At 35.0% G+C, this 19,650-nt stretch overlaps 1 protein-coding gene across 1 annotated transcript in view; it reads right to left on the minus strand.

Moving 5' to 3' along the window:
• Positions 1-671: 671 nt before the first annotated feature.
• Positions 672-19,650, minus strand: part of LOC136985840 (eukaryotic translation initiation factor 4 gamma 1-like) — a 96,722-nt gene continuing 77,743 nt past the window's right edge. The window contains exons 14-25 of the mRNA XM_067283212.1: positions 15,753-15,851; positions 15,501-15,654; positions 13,675-13,772; positions 11,678-11,799; positions 9,222-9,381; positions 8,670-8,842; positions 5,695-5,899; positions 5,327-5,425; positions 4,448-4,585; positions 1,596-1,674; positions 931-1,077; positions 672-856 (exon numbers count right to left, since the gene is read on the minus strand). Coding sequence (XP_067139313.1) covers positions 672-856; positions 931-1,077; positions 1,596-1,674; positions 4,448-4,585; positions 5,327-5,425; positions 5,695-5,899; positions 8,670-8,842; positions 9,222-9,381; positions 11,678-11,799; positions 13,675-13,772; positions 15,501-15,654; positions 15,753-15,851 — 1,659 coding nt within the window. The remainder of the gene's footprint in view (positions 857-930; positions 1,078-1,595; positions 1,675-4,447; positions 4,586-5,326; positions 5,426-5,694; positions 5,900-8,669; positions 8,843-9,221; positions 9,382-11,677; positions 11,800-13,674; positions 13,773-15,500; positions 15,655-15,752; positions 15,852-19,650) is intronic.

Here is a 19,650-nt window from a genome sequence, read left to right on the forward strand (position 1 = left end):
TGTACACTTCTCTCAGGGACAAATCTTACCTTACTTTTCCTAACCTAACATTGCATGAGAGTATAACAAATAGAAGCGGCTTGTTGTTTCGACTTCTACCAAAGCTTATCTGTGCTTGTCGACATTCTCCAATTTTGGACTTCACAGTAACATATATATATATATATAAAAATACATTACCGAAGATTTTAGTTGACTTTATGCAATTATTATATTTAATTCCTTTTTTTCTTGTTTTTTAGAATCATTAATATTTTCTAATGTACATGAGCTGAGATATCAACAGAATAATTCATTATTATTAAATACCGCAATCAGCGATCTCTTTGATAACCTTCCAGAATCTTTCCTTGCAACATTGCTTATAAAATTGTGCCTTACTCAATTTTGCACTGCAACTTTTTCCCTCTTTAGATCCAATTTTTTTTTTTTTAAACCTAAATGTACATGTGCCAAGGCTTTATGGGATATCAACAGATCGATCCAAATTCACTAAACACCACAACAAATCAGTGAATTCTTCCAAAATAAATCTAACTGTTGATCCACTTGCAACATTGTCTCGTTAAAACCTGGAATCACCCGACGTAGTATTCAAACTTTTGTTTTGGAAAAAGTGGTCAACCCATTAGTTCGTGAAGTATAAAAGAAAAAATTTTTTACAATAAAGATCAATTTTCTTCTATAGAGTCGTCCTCTTGTTCTCGTATCCAAAGCATAAACGACGTCACAGACTTTAATGCCATTCCCTTTCCTTCCTGTTCGGCAGGATCCGTGCTCTGTTCCCACTGTATGAAGGCCTCGTAAGATATTATGTCTTGGTCGTCCAAAAATTGGAAGATGTTTATCAATAAACCTGTAGACAAAAAAAATAGCCGTAAGTATCATCTGCTGACGAGAAAGTACCACCCGTGATAAAAACAGGCTTACCTTTTGGATGTTCTAAACGATTTACAATTGCTTGTAAGGCGTACAACACTTGTAATTCTAGACAAATCACTAGGTCCAAATATTTCTGCAACAATGGTAGCCTAGGCAATAGTTTCTTCCTATCAAACCTACTTACTGAAACCTCACCTGAAACATATAAAAAATATTTAAATCAAATTCAATATGCAAATCATGTCAAAATTTGAGATATGGTAAAGCAAAAAAAAACCACCTAATTGCAAAACTGATTTGAAACAGGATTTAATTTGAGTTTGAGAAAATTTGCACTTATGTAAGCAAACAAATCCAATATTTTTTTGTAAGGATTAAAATGTGAAAAGTTGAGATTTGCCAATTGACGTAGCCAATGGCTTTTCCAAGCAAAGGCTGACATTTCTCATTGTTACTTCATATTGCTTAAATCGGGTCATAAAATGAAAGATAATTATAAAATTAAAACAGACCACAAAGACAATCAATTAACATTACAGGCACCTTTATCTTATATAGGAGATTTTACTTCTGTAAGCATTATTTTATTTAACAATAAATTATTCTGCATTATTCTTGTAAAATAACAAGATATTAGCTTTAAGATTATACTAACAAAGGTGAACTAAAAGTATTAATTTCTACTAGAATTATTAGAATAGAAAAATAATTACCTTCAATGGAATTTTCCACTAATGATGTTGCTAAGGCACGAACAAATTCCGTATCCCGGTCTTTCTCTTCAATATTGGCCTTCAAAACATTAAAATTTGAACATTAATTTAAAAATGGAGGGAAAAAAGTTCCATTATTCAAATATCCCTTGATTAAAGTGGTTAAGGCAGTCAACGAGATTGCAGCCAAGCATGTGGCCGCAAAACAATATCAGTACGTGGCACACTATAATTTGAGGGTGCAAACCGAGGAATTTAGTGTGGGGGATATGGTCCTGGTGAGAAAAATGTACAGAGACAAGTCCGACGATTGGTGGGAAGGGCCCGCTGTCGTAGAAAGACGAGAGCTTCAGGGCAGCTACAGAATAAGGTTAGAGGATGGTAGGACGAAGTGGGTCCATGTGGACAGACTCAGAAAATATCAAAAGCAAATCTGCACCGTCGTAGAGGTATTTGACTCGGACACGAGCTTTGGGGAGATAGTGGAGGCACCGTCGATGTGGCAGTTATACGATCGCAGATGGAAGAATGGGGAACAGATTCCACAGACTGCAGAATAAGGTGGATGAAACCATAAGGGAATTGTTAGACGCAGGGCTAATCCAACCCAGCATATCTGAATACGCTCACCCTATACTCTGCATAGCCAAAAAGGGAGGTGGAATACAGTTATGTGTGGATTATGCACCTGAACTTTGCTATGGTACCTGACAGATATCTGATGGTACCCTCCACTGAATTAGTCTATCAGTTAGCTGAGGCTAGATATATAACCTCACTAGATCTCTGTAGAGGGTATTGGCAAGTACTGTTAGAAGCAGAATGAAACAGTGTTTTTTTGCATCGTGGTCAGTATGAATGGGAAGTAATGCCCTTTGGTCTAAAAAATGCAGCCGCAGGTGGTCAATGTATGCTACCGCAAAGATTTTGCAGTAGCATACATTGACAACACGGCCATATACTCACGGAACTGGGAAGAACACCTGACCCACATCAAAGTGGTGTTGGGGCATTAAGGGATGCCGGACTGACCGTAAACACCAACGGTCTAGCGAACTGAGAAGTGTCAGGTCACTAGACCACACATCCTATATCTAGGGCACATTATTGGCTCCGGACAACACGTGCCAGACCCATATCAAATCAAAGCAATAACCACTCTGGCCCTGCCCAAGACGAAGGAGTAACTTGAGAGCTTAGGTATATGCGGGTATTATCAAGATTACATTTTGGATTTTGCGGGGTTGACAAACCCTCTTACCAATCTGCTCGCACACTAAGCGCAGAAAACAATCGAATGGAATCAGGAGCTCAAAGGGTCGTTTGAGGCAGTAAAGGTGAATTTAGGACAAGCCTCGTTACTGTTCTCTCTGGACCAGGAAAAGTTATTCATTCTATTCACGGATGCATCGAATCATGCTATCGGCATCTGTCTAGTGCAATTCTCGCCAGAAGGCCAATAGCCTTCACTAGTCGAAAGTTAAAGGGGGCAGAGGTCCAATGGGCTACCATCGAGAAAGAGGCCTATGCAATTATCTGGGGCCTCCACAAGTTTAATTACTGGATCTATGGGAGACCGGTCACAGACCACAACCATTAGAAATATCTGACGTCCACTCTGCAGAATGCTAAACTTACTCGGTGGGCACTCACGTTACAAGGCTACGACATACGGATTGAGTACCAGAAAGGGAAACTACATGGTAACGCAGACACACTCTCATGTTTATAGTGGATGGTGAAGATCGGTTAGCGGGAGACTGCATCGCATAGCATCTCTGTGCATGGAGGGGGAAATTTCTTCCCAGATATTCCAGAACCATGAAAATGGGTCAGTCCGAGTGGAATGGACAACTGTGATTTGTAAGATTGTGACAGCAAGGTGCAGGGTATCAAACAGGCTCAAGTGAGCACAGTTTGATCCTTGACAGGGGAGGTGTTGGGGTAGAATCGTGTAAAGACATAATTTCTGCATGTTTTAAAAATTGGTAATGGTTGAGGAAGCAATCGTTGGATTTTGAATGCGTAATCGCCGATTGGTCGGCAGACATCACACAACTCGGCGGACCTCCGATAAAGCTACAACCAGTTTGATCACTGATTGGTTGTCCAGCTGCCGCCGACAACTATATAAAGTCAATGTCGAGGCGGGAAATTTGAGTTTGCTCTGGGAATGTCAAATAACCCATAGACTTCGTTGCCAAGGAGAAGTTTACCCAGGGACGTTACGCTATCCATATAGTTTGTTAGCAGCATCAACTATACATCGAATTCGTCTGGGACGTCAGTCAACACATCAAAGCCCGAAGCGAGACAGGACCCAGCGCTTTGTTTGTTTGGCATCAGAAGATAGCTACTAGCCATCAACCATCCAAATCATTGCAAAGTGTCTTTCTGACAAACCAGATCAGCACATAAGAACTATTTGAACTTTATCTAATGTTATTGGTGCACCAAGTTGGTCGCCAATCATGTACACATTGTACGTTTTAAACTTCACTGTTGGCCTAATTGGATGATGACAAAACTATCAATTCAATCAATTTATTGCCTCATCTTTCATTAAAGAAATTCAGCATTTTATATGTAAAATATAATCCAAATGGAATACTATTGCCTGTCAGAATAACAAGTCTTACAGTAAATCCTACATAAACATAGTATAAATATTTTTTCCAGTTTGGAATGTTTCTATTTTGAACAGGTTTTAATATACTCCCTTTACCCAAAACAGATCAATTTTATTAACTAAAAAAATACATAGATTAATAATAAACTAGTTTAGAAATAGAAAGATCAGTGTTAATATTTAAAAGCGTCTCATAGTAGTAAAGGCAACGATTTATACTCACGTCGATCCAATCAAATATTACCCCGTTGTCGACATCCTTCCTTAAATAAGTATCCAATTTTTCTTTTATTTTATCGAACGACAGTTTTTCTAATGGTTGCCGTTGATTATCATCCTTACTTATGGTACATTCAAGTTTCTGTAATAATAATAATAAATTGTTAATAATATGCTTCTAAAATACACGACTTGCACGAGATATCCGAACTCGACTAAACTATTTTCTATTCTAAATCTTAACAAAAAGTTCAAACAATATTGAAGTTTTCTTCTGATTTCAGTAGAATAGTAAACCTCAGAAACTGAATTAAATTTCCTCAATGACATTTATATATCTGTTCAAATTATCAGGAAGGAATATTAAAAAAAATCCTTGTTCAAAAATTATTTAGTAAAACCATTTTTTTTTTCAAATAATGAACTAATACAAATCCAATGCCACAGCATGCTAAAGCGATCAAGCTTGTGATACTATTTGGTGGAGTCACGATCAACATCTTTAAGTCTCGTAATGAATTTTAAAGCATTTTTTGTGAACTTCAGATACTCACAGACTTGTGTATGCATGTGGGCAGTGGCTGCATGACACTTCAAATGTTAAGAACTAAAGTACTCCTTACACCACAAACTTTTAAATAAACAAAATTTTATTTAAAAGTTTGTGGTGTAAAATCAGAAAATGCAGTAAAAACTGAAGTTGACCCGATTTTCATCAATGTAATGCCATCTACGACAAAATCAATAGTCGTTCTATCTTGTGGCCCCCTTCCTCGAAGTCTAACGTTAATGAATTTTTCGAGCTATCCATTCAACTGATTAAAATGGATGGGTCTATCCTATATATAGACAATATCCGATATGTAAAATAAAATCTACTTACATTCTGTTTTATGAAATCTGTAATATTTTCATTTTCATTCAGGAAATCTGACCAGCTTAATCCTGATGATTTCCAAAGCTGAGCAACTCTCTTGGATCCCTGAAACATAATTAAAGTTATATAATCATTGGCTTTATTCTATTGAATTCAAATTAATTTAGAATTTTAAAATATTCTCTTTTATGTATCATATGAAAATGTTTTTAAAATTCGAAACTCCCGCAGTCAAACGTTATTCGTGTCTTAAGAATTATATAAATTCAAAATAAGTTTTGTCATTACGTGTCAACAACGTTTTTTAATGCAAGGAACAAGAGTAGTTTAATAAAACATTATTAGTGCCAACAAATTCATAAATTATTACCAACCTCATTTTTTAGTACTATGTGTAATAATTCAGACATCAATTTTCCAGCTGTTCCATTAGCTTTGCAAGGTTCTGCAGCATCTTTGAGGAATGCTAGTGAAATTGAATTATCCTGTATCATCGGTTCGATAAGTTCGCCCAGATACTGCCATATTTTTGGAACGTCGATGGCACAATCGTCGGCCATTTCCAAAACAGACTTCAGCCTGTAAATACAGAAAATAATATTAATTTTATGGATGCTTAATAAAATAATTATGATGTAACATACACAAGTTATAAGTAGCACTAATATGAAGTATGAATAAAAATGATAATCATGTTCTTGGCATACTTTTACTACACACACGCATTCAGACATAAGAATATCACTATAGCATTTACATCCCTTTACATTTACGATTCTATTATCCGAGTCGAACTTCACATGAAAACTGTCCAAAATGCCAGAGATTTCAATGATACTCAGCAAGGAAAAAGTTACAGAAAACCCTGTGATGGAGCACAAGATATTCTTGTAACCACATTTTAGAAATCCCAAAATCAATTCTTCAGACGAATTTTAAATAGGAATAAAAATTTTGAACACTCTAAATGGGAATTTTAATTATCGGAGAAAGATTCTGATAGTCGGATAGTGTATACCTATGTTATACAGCACTGGCAACTAGCAAGTAGTGCCAAATGTTAGAAATTTTTGTGCAAGAGTACCCGAGATCATTCCATTAATGCATGTCTTCAGACATTTCATGCTGAAAAGCAAAGTTTTAATGCTGTATCTTAAACAAAAATGTAAATGTAAACATTTTAAAGTTAATATTAATTGTTTATATGAAGAATTAATATATAATGGAACACAGGAAGAATAAAATGCCAAGAACGAGCATCCAAATTATAAAACCTCAAAACAAAATTAAAACATTCAGAAATTTTTACATAAAATACCTTACACATAAAATTATCATCAAATTATAAAAATGATTAAGTTCGTAGAAATGTACAGACAAGTAACAGACATCATCTATATATATAATTGAGACGAGTTAATGATAATACAGGGTGACAATAATTAACCCGTACAAGTTTTTTGTATCGTAAATTTATTAAAGAAATGAAAATTAGCAAAACAACAGCATATAACAGTGACAATACTTTATGTATTAATCAGATATTCAGCCAGTTTCAAAGTGGCCTCCTTTTGCTTTGATGCAGAGCCCCAAATGCGTTTTGAAATTCTCAGCGATGGGCCGCGCTCTTCTGGAGACAGTTTGTCTCACTCCCAGCGCAAGGATTGCTTCAGCGACTCCAAACTTTCATGGCGCTTAGAACAGGCCCTGGCCTCCAAAATGGACCACACACTGTAGTCCATTGGGTTCAGATGCGGCGAGTATGGTGGCCATTCCGCAGACAAGATGAAATCGGGAAAATGAGCCTTGCACACTCCTGAGTCTTCTTCGCTCTGTGAGTCGGCGCCGAGTCCTGCTGAAACGTCCATTTCGCACTGCCAAAATGCTGCTGAGCCCACAGAAGTACCACAGCCTCGAGAATGTTATGGTGGTACACATCTTGATTGATTTTGGCCCCTTGATCGACGAAAACAAGGGGTGTCTTGCTGCTCGCACAAATTCCGCCCCAAACCATGACTGACATTGGATTTTGTGATGTTCGATGACGGCTGAGCATCCAGGAGTCCCCGCGGACCAGTTCCTGTCGTTTTTATGGTTGTACGGAGAAAAGCTTCTCGTCTGTGAAGAGAATGCACTCCCATTGTCGACCTGCGGCCCGACGCTTGAGTCAACGGGATCTTTGGAGTCTCAGGCACTTGTTTTCATCGGTGAGGAGCTGAACCTTTTGGAACTTGTAGGGCTTGAGTACAAGTTCCTTTTTCGCCATTAAACGCACCAATTCGCCATTGATTCTGATCTCACGAGCAATTTTTCTCATGGAGACCTTCGCATGTCAGTCAACTCGCTTTGTGATGATCTTGCGGTTCCTAGACGTGTTGACAGTGCACTTTCTTCCACGTCCGGGATGGTCACCATTGTGGCCAAGCTCCTTGAATCGCCGAACTGCATCTGAGACTGTCATTTTTGGAACACCAAGCAGACAAACAATTTCACATTGATGCTTTCCTTGCCGGAATAGCTTCAAAATTGCACAACATTTGTTCGACACCATTAAAAAAATAAAGAACTAACCCTTATTACATCGAAAGTACATCTACACGGGCAGGAAATCATGGAGAATTAAACAATAGTATGTAAATTGGTGACAGTAAAAAAGTTCAAGTGCAGCATTGCTACAAACTTTGTACGGGTTAATTATTGTCACCCTGTAATAATAATAATCAGTGCAGAGCCCAAATGGTTAGGAGTTGAAAGTTGAAATTTAGTACACAGTTAGGGTACGTCACAAGAACGCACACTAAGAACAGTTTTTCGAAATTCCTCCCCACGGGGGAGATAAACAGGATTAAGGCTTAACACTTCCATCAACAATTGAAGTGTTAAGTAACAATGGAGAACAAGAGAAAGCGACGTGCAAGATTTACGGGCGCTGGAGGAAAAAAAGAGAAAAAGAGTAATACGTTAGAACATATTCGATTTTCAAATTTAAACATATTAGTTCGGTTTTTCTCGACTTTTCTTCTTTAGAACATTCGATGAAAATCGAACGATATAATCAGAACACGTCGTGAAAATCGAACAATATTAGAACATTCGATTTTCAAATTCGACCTTTCTTTAGAAATATTTAGTTTGTTGATGAAATTACTCTCTTTCTTTTGTGACTATAATGTAATAATCTAATCTTTGCTTTTGTCCGAGCAACGCCAGGCCTACCTGCTAGTTTGCATATAATTTTAAAAAAAAATCATTATCAACTGCAACTTTCAGTGAAACAGCATTTATATATAGCATAATTATAAATAAATAAATAAATATATTACATATCAATAGAATTAATTTTACTTACCCTTTAACATATAAATCCAATGTAATTATTTCCTTTTTTACAAGATGATGCATCAATTTTCCTATTAAATGCCGACTTTTACTACAACGGTCAAAAACTTGGAAAATGGCAGAGGAAATAAACACCGGGGCAGTCGTCGGATTAACCGTTTCCGCTACGCAGAGAATTGCTTCCTACAATAACAAAGTCTCTCAGTCTGCTTTCCTTAATTACATAAATTTATTTATTAATTGCAATTTTATGATCGTACAATACATAGTTTTGTAATTAGAAATTTTATAAAATTTTTAACTTCAACCATCAATTTTAATATAAAACTGAAAGAATCTAAGTTTTACTATTTAAGTTTTATTTTATTACGTATGATTTTTATGTTGTCAAGCAATACAAATTCTTATAATCAAAAAAACATTTATTTTATCAAGTAAGCTGGTGAAATGTTAATGTACATTAAATCGCTACTGTTAATGTACATTAAATCGCTAATGTACATCTACATTAATGTAACATTAAATCGCTACTGTTGAAAATAAACATTAAAATTTTACATACCTTAAAATCAGGATTACACAAAAATTCATCAACAAGGGATTTAGTCTTTTTCTCCACGACCTTAATTGCCTGTTTTCTTTTTTTAGAACTTAATTTCCTGAGAGGAGGCACAGGAATAGTGCTGCTGCTACGACTGGATTCTCGACCGTAAGCAGCAAACCTAATTTGAACAACAGGACGTTTTGAACTCGTTTTATTGTTTATGACCACAAGAAACTTATATATAAAAATATTTATTACTTTCTAGTTTAACTATTAAATAGAAACCAGTGTAAATATTAATAGTTAACATAACCTTTTCCAAAAACAACTAGTAAACAACATATGAAGTATGTTTTCAGAATTTACGTGAATATTTATGACGGAATCGAAGATACTGTAGATAAACAATAAGATATTGATTTATGGCTAATAGAAAGTAACACATTATAGTCAATGGTAGATCAACCAGAAGTAAATTCTGTTGCGTAAGACAAATGATTTATTTATCATCAGATACACCACCCTGTATTTATTGTTCAGAAAGCATGAGGTTTTGTAAGGTTAATATTACAGAATTTGTTAACTTGCTGAAGTATGCCTTGTTATTTACCAATGGTAAAGTTTATACAAATTTAGAAAAGACAGAAGACAGTGGAAATAAGTCTACAGTTTTCAAATTGCAGCCCAAATAATAAATAGTACAAAGTTTTACACTTTCTATAATATTTTGTAAAGGGCTTTCACTTTTCAATTTTAAAAAATTCCAGCTTTGTATAAGCCAATTCGTGCAGATGAAATAGATCATTAGACGTTTTTGGGTGCGGCATCACAACTAGTATAATTAATTAATATTCACTAAGTCCAATAAGTCCAAAGCATCATCATCAGAAGCAGCCACTGATAATGAATTGCTACTAGATCATTCTGGTAGAAAACATATTTATATACATACATACATACATACATACATACTATACATTCTATTTATACATACATTATTATACATTTCGGTTAATGTTACCTATGGTAGCGAACATGGCGGCTCATCTCTGAAACAGTGCGGACTCACATTCTAACCTAACCTATTCTAATAAATTACCATAATTATTGCCAAAATATTAGAATAGGGGTAATTTATTAGAATAGGTTAGGTTAGGTTAGAACGTGCGGCTCCACTGTTTCAGAGACGAGCCGCCATGTTCGCTACCATAGGTAACATTAACCTATATTTCTTTGTGTGAAAAAAGTGTTTGAGTTTGTTTTGATCAAAATGTACAGAACAAAATGGCCGTTCGTGCAGAGTTACTCACGGAAATGAATTATATAATCGAATATAATTAAAATATCCTAAATTATAAATAACATTAAAACTGTCATCTTTACATCATGGCTTTAAAAGATTAAATAGTCAATCGAGTATACATACTGTATGTATGAATAGCCACATCCTTTTATAATAGGTTCTTAATATTTTAGAATTTAAAAACCCAACTAATCGTATCAACTTTAAATATTTATATAAACTGTTACTCCCATCAAATAATTAAGAGGAAAAATGTTTATTTTACAAATAAGCAAGCACAATATCAATCAAATCTACAATTAAGCAAACAATAAGACATTCAACTTATTAATAATTGTTATAATGAAGTGTGTTTTACAAACAATCAAAGATAGTAGATGAACAAAGAAAACTTTAATTGTACTATTACGATAATATACAGGTTTGTATACCAGATGCCAGGTAGTCTCGATTCCGACACACGACACTAGTAACATTAATTATTAATACTGGAAACAGACCATCACCGAATCATACCGCACGACAAAATCTATGGGATTGGCGAGAAATCTCAACATCGACCACACGGTATGATACGTATACAATAACATAAAATAATCTCAAATTAAAACCTATAACTAATTATACTACTAAAGAATAAAATAGAGGATGGGACAGATTGAGGAAATAGAGAAATGGGTACCCAATGTTCCGTATCTGGATCCTTAAGATGGTCATTTGTGCATGGATCTTTCTTTGAAGTCTAAAATCGAGTCTTTCTGTTCACGTGACTCCAGAATTAATTACTTGGTTCTAATATTCACGTTTTTGTTCCTTAGATTGTCCGATGGTGTCTCAATAACTATCTCCTCAGTAGTTTACGTCTCTCATCTATTCCGCACGATGACTAAACGTACCAGAATAGTTGACACTCGTGTACATTTCCATGGCTCAAACCCCAACTGTCCACTCTCCCTCACTATTGCTCTCTGGGTTGCATACCCTTCTGTTTCACAAGGTTCCTTGTGACCACATAAGGAAATGAAGTTTGAATAAGAAAATTCCAGAAAGGATAGATAATAGAACAAAAGATGAAAGCTATAAAAGAGAAATAGAGATGATAATAAAAATATAAAATACACGCATATAACTACAAAATACATATGGCGCACAGCCACATAATAAAACTTACCTATTTTTAAGCACAGTTGACTTGTTTTCAGAATCCTGATTGGTGTTTTTAACATTACCACCACTGCTATCTTGATCCAATGTAGCAAAACCATGCCCCAATTGTAAGTCTGTTTCACGAACCTATGATTAAACAAAAAATAAAAAAACAATTTAAATTTATGCAATTGTAAAATATAAATTAAGCCAAAAATATTTGACAATATAGTTAAATCAGAAACGAAGAATTCCATTTGCTTTAACAGTATGTTCTGCAGAAGAAGCTTTTCATTATTTATTAAAAGCAAACTGGTGTAATCACTGAAGGTTTCCATAAGCATATCAAAACATGTTTCAATATTTGTAAACACTGCATTTTACACTGAGTAGTCAAACTGAAGTAGAACTTGCAATAAGTAGCATACAGATGTCAGAAAGCAGCAGTAGAAGCAAGGCCAGCTCAGTGTTGCCAACCCTTGCTGAAAGCATCAAATTGGGCTACTGCTTGCAACTTCTACTTTAATTTGATTACCCTGTATCATAATGGAAAGGAGGAAGCTTTCTTGGACTTAAAATATACATTATGTTATACTAGTGGCATAGCTAAGGTTCTCCGGGCCAGGTGCGGAACCAGATTTGTGGGCCCTGAAAAAAATTTTTGGCAGGGGGTGTCCCTTTTCCATAATGGTAATCGGGATTGTCCAAACAAAAACAAGTAATTTTTTTATTTATTTTAAACATTGCGTTTAGACGTTCGCTTACTTTCATTTGATGAATGATGCGTTAGGTATTTTTTTTGCTTTGTTTACGTAAATGGCCGACTAAAATATTTTTGTGTAGTGATTTATATAGTGCATAACTAGATTACAGTTAAGTTGCTGGTTTTCTTGTGTAATAGAGGCCCAGCAGCTCGAGTAGCCAAATGCCAAATTTTGCTTTGTTCTGATTGCCGTGAAAAATTTTTTGGGTCGTTTTTGCTGTGATTTTGGGGCCCCCATGGGCCTATTGCTTTCCAGGGGCCCAGTGCGGACCACACCTACCACACCCCCTAGCTATGCCATTGTGTTATACATAATATAGATATTTAAAAATCAAATTTACAATTAAAATTAACAACTTTTAGATAATAAAATCAAGCTTCAACGATCAAGCTTGTTAACAACGATAAAGCATTGACAGTAACATTCAAAATACTTTGATACCAAAACATTTTGAAATCCACTTGTAAATTTATCAGGCTAAAGAGGCCAAAACAAGGTTTTCTACCAGTAACCGAGTGGATAAATCTACCAAACCCGACTAGTTGTTGGTCGTGGGTTCATGTCTGACCGTATTGGTCATTTGTGCGTAACTCCTAAATGGGGGCCAGTATAGCACAGAAAATCCTATTGTTTCACTTAACATTTACATATAATAATTTAACTATTATTTTAAAATCTGAATAGAACAGTATATTTTATCGAAAAAATAAAATGTATAATAAAAGAAAACACGAATGCACGTTAAAATTCATACAAAGCAAAGTAAAACGCAAAATTTGAAGGAAAAACATTGCAAAATTGCAAATATTAAGAAAATACTGATAAAATTTTTTGCATGAAATATTTACATATATGAAATGGATATTTGTTCGAATGGAATTCCCGAATGCCAAAAACCATTTACTTTTGGAAAATGAATTATACAGTTAATCCATTTAACTTGTCGATTAATCATTTATATTAACAAAATTGAAGGAAAACAAAATTGATTTATACGTAACATTAGAAATAATTTCATACAATTGTAAATTTATTAAACAAATCTTTTCTGTATGTAAAAACGTTACTTTGTGTGAGGTATTTCATACCAATCACACATTACAAATAACAGTTGCGATAAAACCTATTTGTTTAAAGCTATGTTATCGAACTCAGTTAAATTGCATTCTTATAAATCTGTCCCATAATTGTAACTATTATCAATTTTTCTTATGTAAAAATTTTTGACGCAAGAAAACGATCGTCTTCAAATACGTACAGACTTTGGAAGTTTTAATTTGCTCAGATCTATGGTTCCTTTAGTCTTACTGGACTGCATGTTCCATCCGTCGTCTTGATAATTTGCCGATCCTCTACCTATTAAATAAAGTTTAAAAGAAAAATTTGCAATGAGCATTAAAACAATGTAAATGAAATTCAACAGAAAAAATATTACAAGTAATCACTCATTAGAACTTAATGAGAATGTGCACTATTTAAGATGGCACTACATTGAAGCTCAACTGTTCAGTTACACTTGTACTCAGTAAAAAAAAACTGTTCTTCAGCACTTAAAGTGCTGGAGAACAGTTCAAATTAATTACGTGCTGTCAATCTATGAAGAGAATTTGCCATTCTAAAAATTTTACTGCTCTACTTACTTTAGACCAGCGTTTCTCAACCTGGGGGTTGCGAGACAATAATGAAATCCTCCTGAGAAAAAATAATTTATTATAAACTTATAAACGTTTTACTTACAATAAGTACTGGTGTAAAGAAAAAAAATTAATGTGATGATTTCATTTGTTTTTCATTTAAAATTTTCTCCATACATGGATCAAATCACAAAGAGCAGGTACACATCAAGCTGGAACTTGTAAATTGCTCGTGTATGTACACGTCATACATGCGTGTTCGTACCCGTTGCTATAAATGCAGTGACATAAAAGAATAGGAATAGCTGTATTACATTTTTTATACCGTCGGTATTTTCTTAATGTATAAAATTAGTGCAACGTGATTATATAATAATTTAAAAAATTTACATTTATAATTACAGTCAAAATTTGATTCGTAATAGTAAGGCTTACTGTTATTATTCCTTTGGGTGGGGGTCGCAAAACATTCATTTATTTATATTTACTATTTGCGGGTCACGGAGCTAAGAAGGTTGAGAATCGCTGCTTTAGACTAAACTGTGTAATAAAAAATTAAAAAAAACTCTCAATTTAAAAATCAAGCTTATTTTATTTGGACTACCAAATGCACTTTTAGAGTTTTAAAACTTCAAAAACACCAACATTAATTTTTTGATTAAACTGCTTCAAATTATCATTTTAAGTATTTCTGCTAACATTACTAAAAACTATTTTGTATTGAGAGTTGTTAGATTGACAGTTTTTATAGTTTTGAAAAACAGATTTTGACTAGGCAGTAAAAGCAGTAAACATGTGCTCCTCCTATTTATGGTTTCCAAGGTTTTCTTGTAAGACAAACACTAACCTAGAAAGTACATTTGCACACAGAATAACTACGTATTGTTAGTGTCTGATCCTTTGATGTATTAATATTCAATAGAATACATTATGCTCGTTTACCTGCTCACTACTGCCTAGTATCAGGTGTATCAAAAGTGGTTTTTTTCCTCCCCTACCTAACGCATATAGTTTTATAATGACAAGTTTAATTTCCATGGTAACAGAGCCACACTTCTTGCTTTTATCTCCTACGCTAGATTTACTATTATATTTTGGATGCATTTTTGAAGCACTAAATGTAAACATTTATAAAAATTGCAAATAGAAAAAATGCAGTCACTCCAATGTTACCAACGTCAATACAATCTCAATAGCAGCAATGGAACATCAGAATTCAAGCAAAAATAAAAACTATGATGTGCTACCGAAAGAATTTCGAACAATTTATCTATTAAATTTTTTTTATTTGTTACTGACAAATGACAGACTTCGACACCATCCCGTGACTGGCAAGAAAACTTCAAAATCCATGCAAAATTTTAATTTTAAAATGTATGGTCAAATTGGTCTTAAGTTGAATATATTCAAATAGGAGGGCTCCTGTAACAAATACAAAAGATTTCTTTACCTTTTCTATTCATGTTACGATCCTCAAAGCTTCTCTTTTGGAAGACAGTTCGATGCCGTAACCGTTGTCGTTCTAGTGCTTCCCTGTGCGCTTCGAGATGAATCTGATCAATTGTTTTTGGATTATTCTCTTCTCTTTGTGGAACCCAATTGTTCTATAAAAAGTTATTATTATTAACAGAAACAAAATTAAAATAATTAACAAAAGATAAAACCATAGATGTGGCTACGAATCAAAATTTAGATTTCATACCTCTCTAAGTTCAATTACATCTTGTAACATACTTCTGACTGTTGAACTAGTCATTTTTCTAACTACAATTTCTTTCATTGATTCAAAGTATGAGTTTATCTGTAATTTTATTTAAGCCGGTTATTATATAGATTGGAATTTACTATTATTATTATAAAGATCAGATTAAATTTCAGATGAAGATAATTTATGTAAAGTATTTTAGGTATAAATTAGTTATTTGAAAACTTATTTGATTAAAAAAAGTTATTTTCAAAATTAATATTACATTTCCCTTTTTCCGATTATAATTGAATTTAAATCTGACCTACTACAAATGCTATTGGAAAAACATTGTAAACATTTTCATAAAGAGAGAATTCAGATATTTAATTCTTTATTTCTATTGATTTTTTCCATCAGAACTTGGTTTCTGAGAGAATTTAAAATGTTTCATTACATTCACAGGATTATTTGGAATTTTGTTTTCCCAATTAAAGCGTTAACACAGTCAAATCACATTAATAAAATTAATTGAATCTAGAAGTTTTTAGGTCCCTTCAACTTTATTAATGTATTTATGAGATCTGTCTTAAACAAATTTTACAAAAGAAAACTTACTACAAAATGGCAAAAGCCAATTTTTCTTCTTTTCAAAGTTATTTCTTTATCTTTAATCTGTTTTGATGTGTTTAAAAAAAACTTGTGTGTTACTTTAAACATGCACTTAAATGAGATACAATGATTTAAAGAATCAATATATGTTTTTGACATTGGAAACTGTCAAAAAGACATTTTCAGAGCTTAGAGTTAATTGTTGAACTATGTACAGTATTGTACAGTACCTAGTGACAAAATTGTTTTAGCCCTCAGGCTGAGAAGAATTTGTGAAATGAAAGAGGTATATCACTTCCAAGAACAGCTAAGGCAAACCATAAGATGGATAAAACGCAACAACATCACTATGGCTAGAGCTGACAAGGATAAACTGTTAGTAGTGATGAAGCGGGATACTTATGAAAAAGGCTTAGAAGAATACATTAGCATGACTCCATGTACGAAAGTGCAGGGGGTTTATATAGATAAATTACAATCGCAGGTCAAACGTTTTGCGAACACAAAGCTGGCCAAGAGAATGAAAATGAGAAATATAATAATTGATGCTCCAGAGATACCGCGGTTATTTGCATTTGCAAAAACACACAAAAAAGCACAGCAACTCAGACCAATGGTAGACAAGACTAAGGCCCCCACACGTATTTTAGATTCTTTTACCCATAACTTGCTCATCCCACACCTGGAAGGATACCAATTCAATATAACCAACCCAGCAGAACTTATAGAACAATTGAAGACGATAGCAAAACCAGCTTATGCTACGGTCTTAGACTTCAGATCATTGTTTCCGTCGATAGAACTACCACCTTGTTTTTGCGAACTAAGGGACTTTCTGTTTTCGATAGTTGAGGACAACACAACGCACCAACATATTCTCGAACTAGCCCATTTGTTATGCTATGGCTCTCTTTTCCAATTTAAAGGGATCACGTACATGCAAGGCAAAGAAGTCCCGATGGGCAGTCCACTTTCGGGTGATTTGTGCGAAATGGTAATTACGAGATTGGAAAACAATATTCTACCGCGCTTCTTGCCCAACATCTTGTTGTACAAACGTTACATCATTATATTTTGGAAAGTAGAACCAGACATAAAATTTTTCCTCGAAGCCATAAAAAGTAATCTGTACGGGCTAACATTAGAGGTGGAGCAACACGACTCATCGAGGGTGCACTTCTTGGATATTGATATCAACTTTGAAGGAGCTAATATACTCACATCAGTATACCTGAAAGCCTAGCACGTTCCACACATATATCCCAAGAAATTCATATGATCCTTTTCAATACAAAATAGCTGCCTTCCGAGCATTAGTGAGAAGGGCTCATATGCACTCCTCTACAAAAAAAGAGCTCGAAACGGAGCTCCTTCATATCCAAAATATTGCTATAAGCCATGGATACAGCAAAGCTCTCATTGAAAAGTTGTCTAGAAGACATGAGAATTCCTAAAAGGCAAATAGTCTGACAGGACAACCATTGAATATCAGACAGGAAGAAAATGAAAGTATGTCTATCACATACAATCCAGGCTGAAATCCATTTACAACACCGTGGCCAACTGACAAGGAATTAACATCACATACAGAAGATGTCAAACTCTCTTCAGAATATTAAGCAACGGCAAGGACCCGCCAAATCTCGAAAGGCTTCTGGGAGTATATACGATACCACTAGAAGACCACAGGTGCGATAGACAACTAACATACATTGGTTCCACAAAACGTGCGTTAAAAGTGAGGTTAAAGGAGCACGAGTCAGACATACAGCACGGTAGATACACTACGGCCCTGGTGACGTACACGTCGGAAGAGGAGATAATGGCGGACCTGCATGCGGCAAAAATCATTATACCCAGCTATAACCCACAGCAATTGAAATGGCTAGAAGCCATGGAGATATTTAAGGCGGGATTATGTAGTACGTGCATTAATCATAAGGAGGAAATGATCCTATCCAGTGCATGGCAGGTTTTGCTAGAAAACAGTGTTTAAAGGGAGAAGCATCAAGCATGCACAGTACAAACATCCAGCTGTTGCACATAATAATATTCCGAAAATAAATTCAAATTGAATATTTATTCAAATGTTAACGGCCTATATGACGAAGCCTGAAGAAGAGCCCAGGAGGGGCTGTAAAAACGTTTGCGATTCTAAAAATAGATTGACACCGGTTAAAAGGTTAGAAGAATTTATTTAACTTCATCGCATGTATATTGGATGAAAATAATGCTCAGTGGGATCAGTTCATACATCCAACATTGTGTGTGTATAATGTCGCGACCCATTTTTCGACCAATGAGTCCCCCACTTTCCTACTTTACAGGTTTGACCCAAAGTTTCCACAAATGCTGCCATTTAGTGATTCTCAAGATGCCATAGACCCTGGTGACTATCGCAATTTCTTACTGAAGCAACTAAGGGTCATCCACGACACTGCTTAGGACTTGAATCGTGAGAAGAACCACAATAACAGAGAGAGACAGAATAAACACAAAAGCCCCCGCCCATTTAATGTGCAGTAAAGGGTGTGGCTTTTGAAGAAGATGAAGGGTCGTAAGTATGGAAAATTTTTCCCTAAATATACGAGTCCTTATCAGATCATTCACATCCTTGGACCTGTAGATGTAGAAATTGAAGGAGGGTCCAGAGGTGACAAGAGTGTTGTTCACATTGACCAAATTAAACCGTGCCTTACTAGTATACATTTCCCTAATAAATCCTGGTGGATGCAGAAGCGTGAGAGCAATGAATATGGGGATGATGATGACCAAGCTGATATCCCGTATGTCCCAGCTGTGCACTATAGAGCAGGGAATGCACCAACTCGAAGTAATTCTGAACAAGAAATGAACCATTCAGATACTTGCGATCAACCTATTCATAATTACAACCTTCGGGGTACATAGTGCAAGTGGCAAAAGTTTACCGCTTTTACTGACTGACTTTAAGGGGGGGGCATGTGTAACGATCGCTCACCATGTTTTTCCTTATCTTGGACACAATGCCCTTTGTTTGATGCATTCCCGAATGGTCCATCATCCGTTAGACCTGGAGGAGTGATGATCTTGGTGGAGGAGGACAGTAGAATATAAAAGGCAAACAGGCCGACGGAAGACAGCTTTTTCTTTCCATCGAGGGACCGAGCAGGATGAATGACGAGGTCAACGAAAAGGGAAAGTTATCGGCAATCGAGATTGAGAGAGGAAATGAGCAGTAGGAACAAAGCTTCTACAAGGACTCATCCATGTAATTAATTGTATATAGTAGATATACTTTTTTGTATGTAACTTACGCATATCA

This window comes from Centruroides vittatus, unplaced genomic scaffold, assembly GCF_030686945.1.
Source record: "Centruroides vittatus isolate TY-2023 unplaced genomic scaffold, ASM3068694v2 contig_1213, whole genome shotgun sequence".
NCBI lineage: Eukaryota > Metazoa > Arthropoda > Arachnida > Scorpiones > Buthidae > Centruroides > Centruroides vittatus.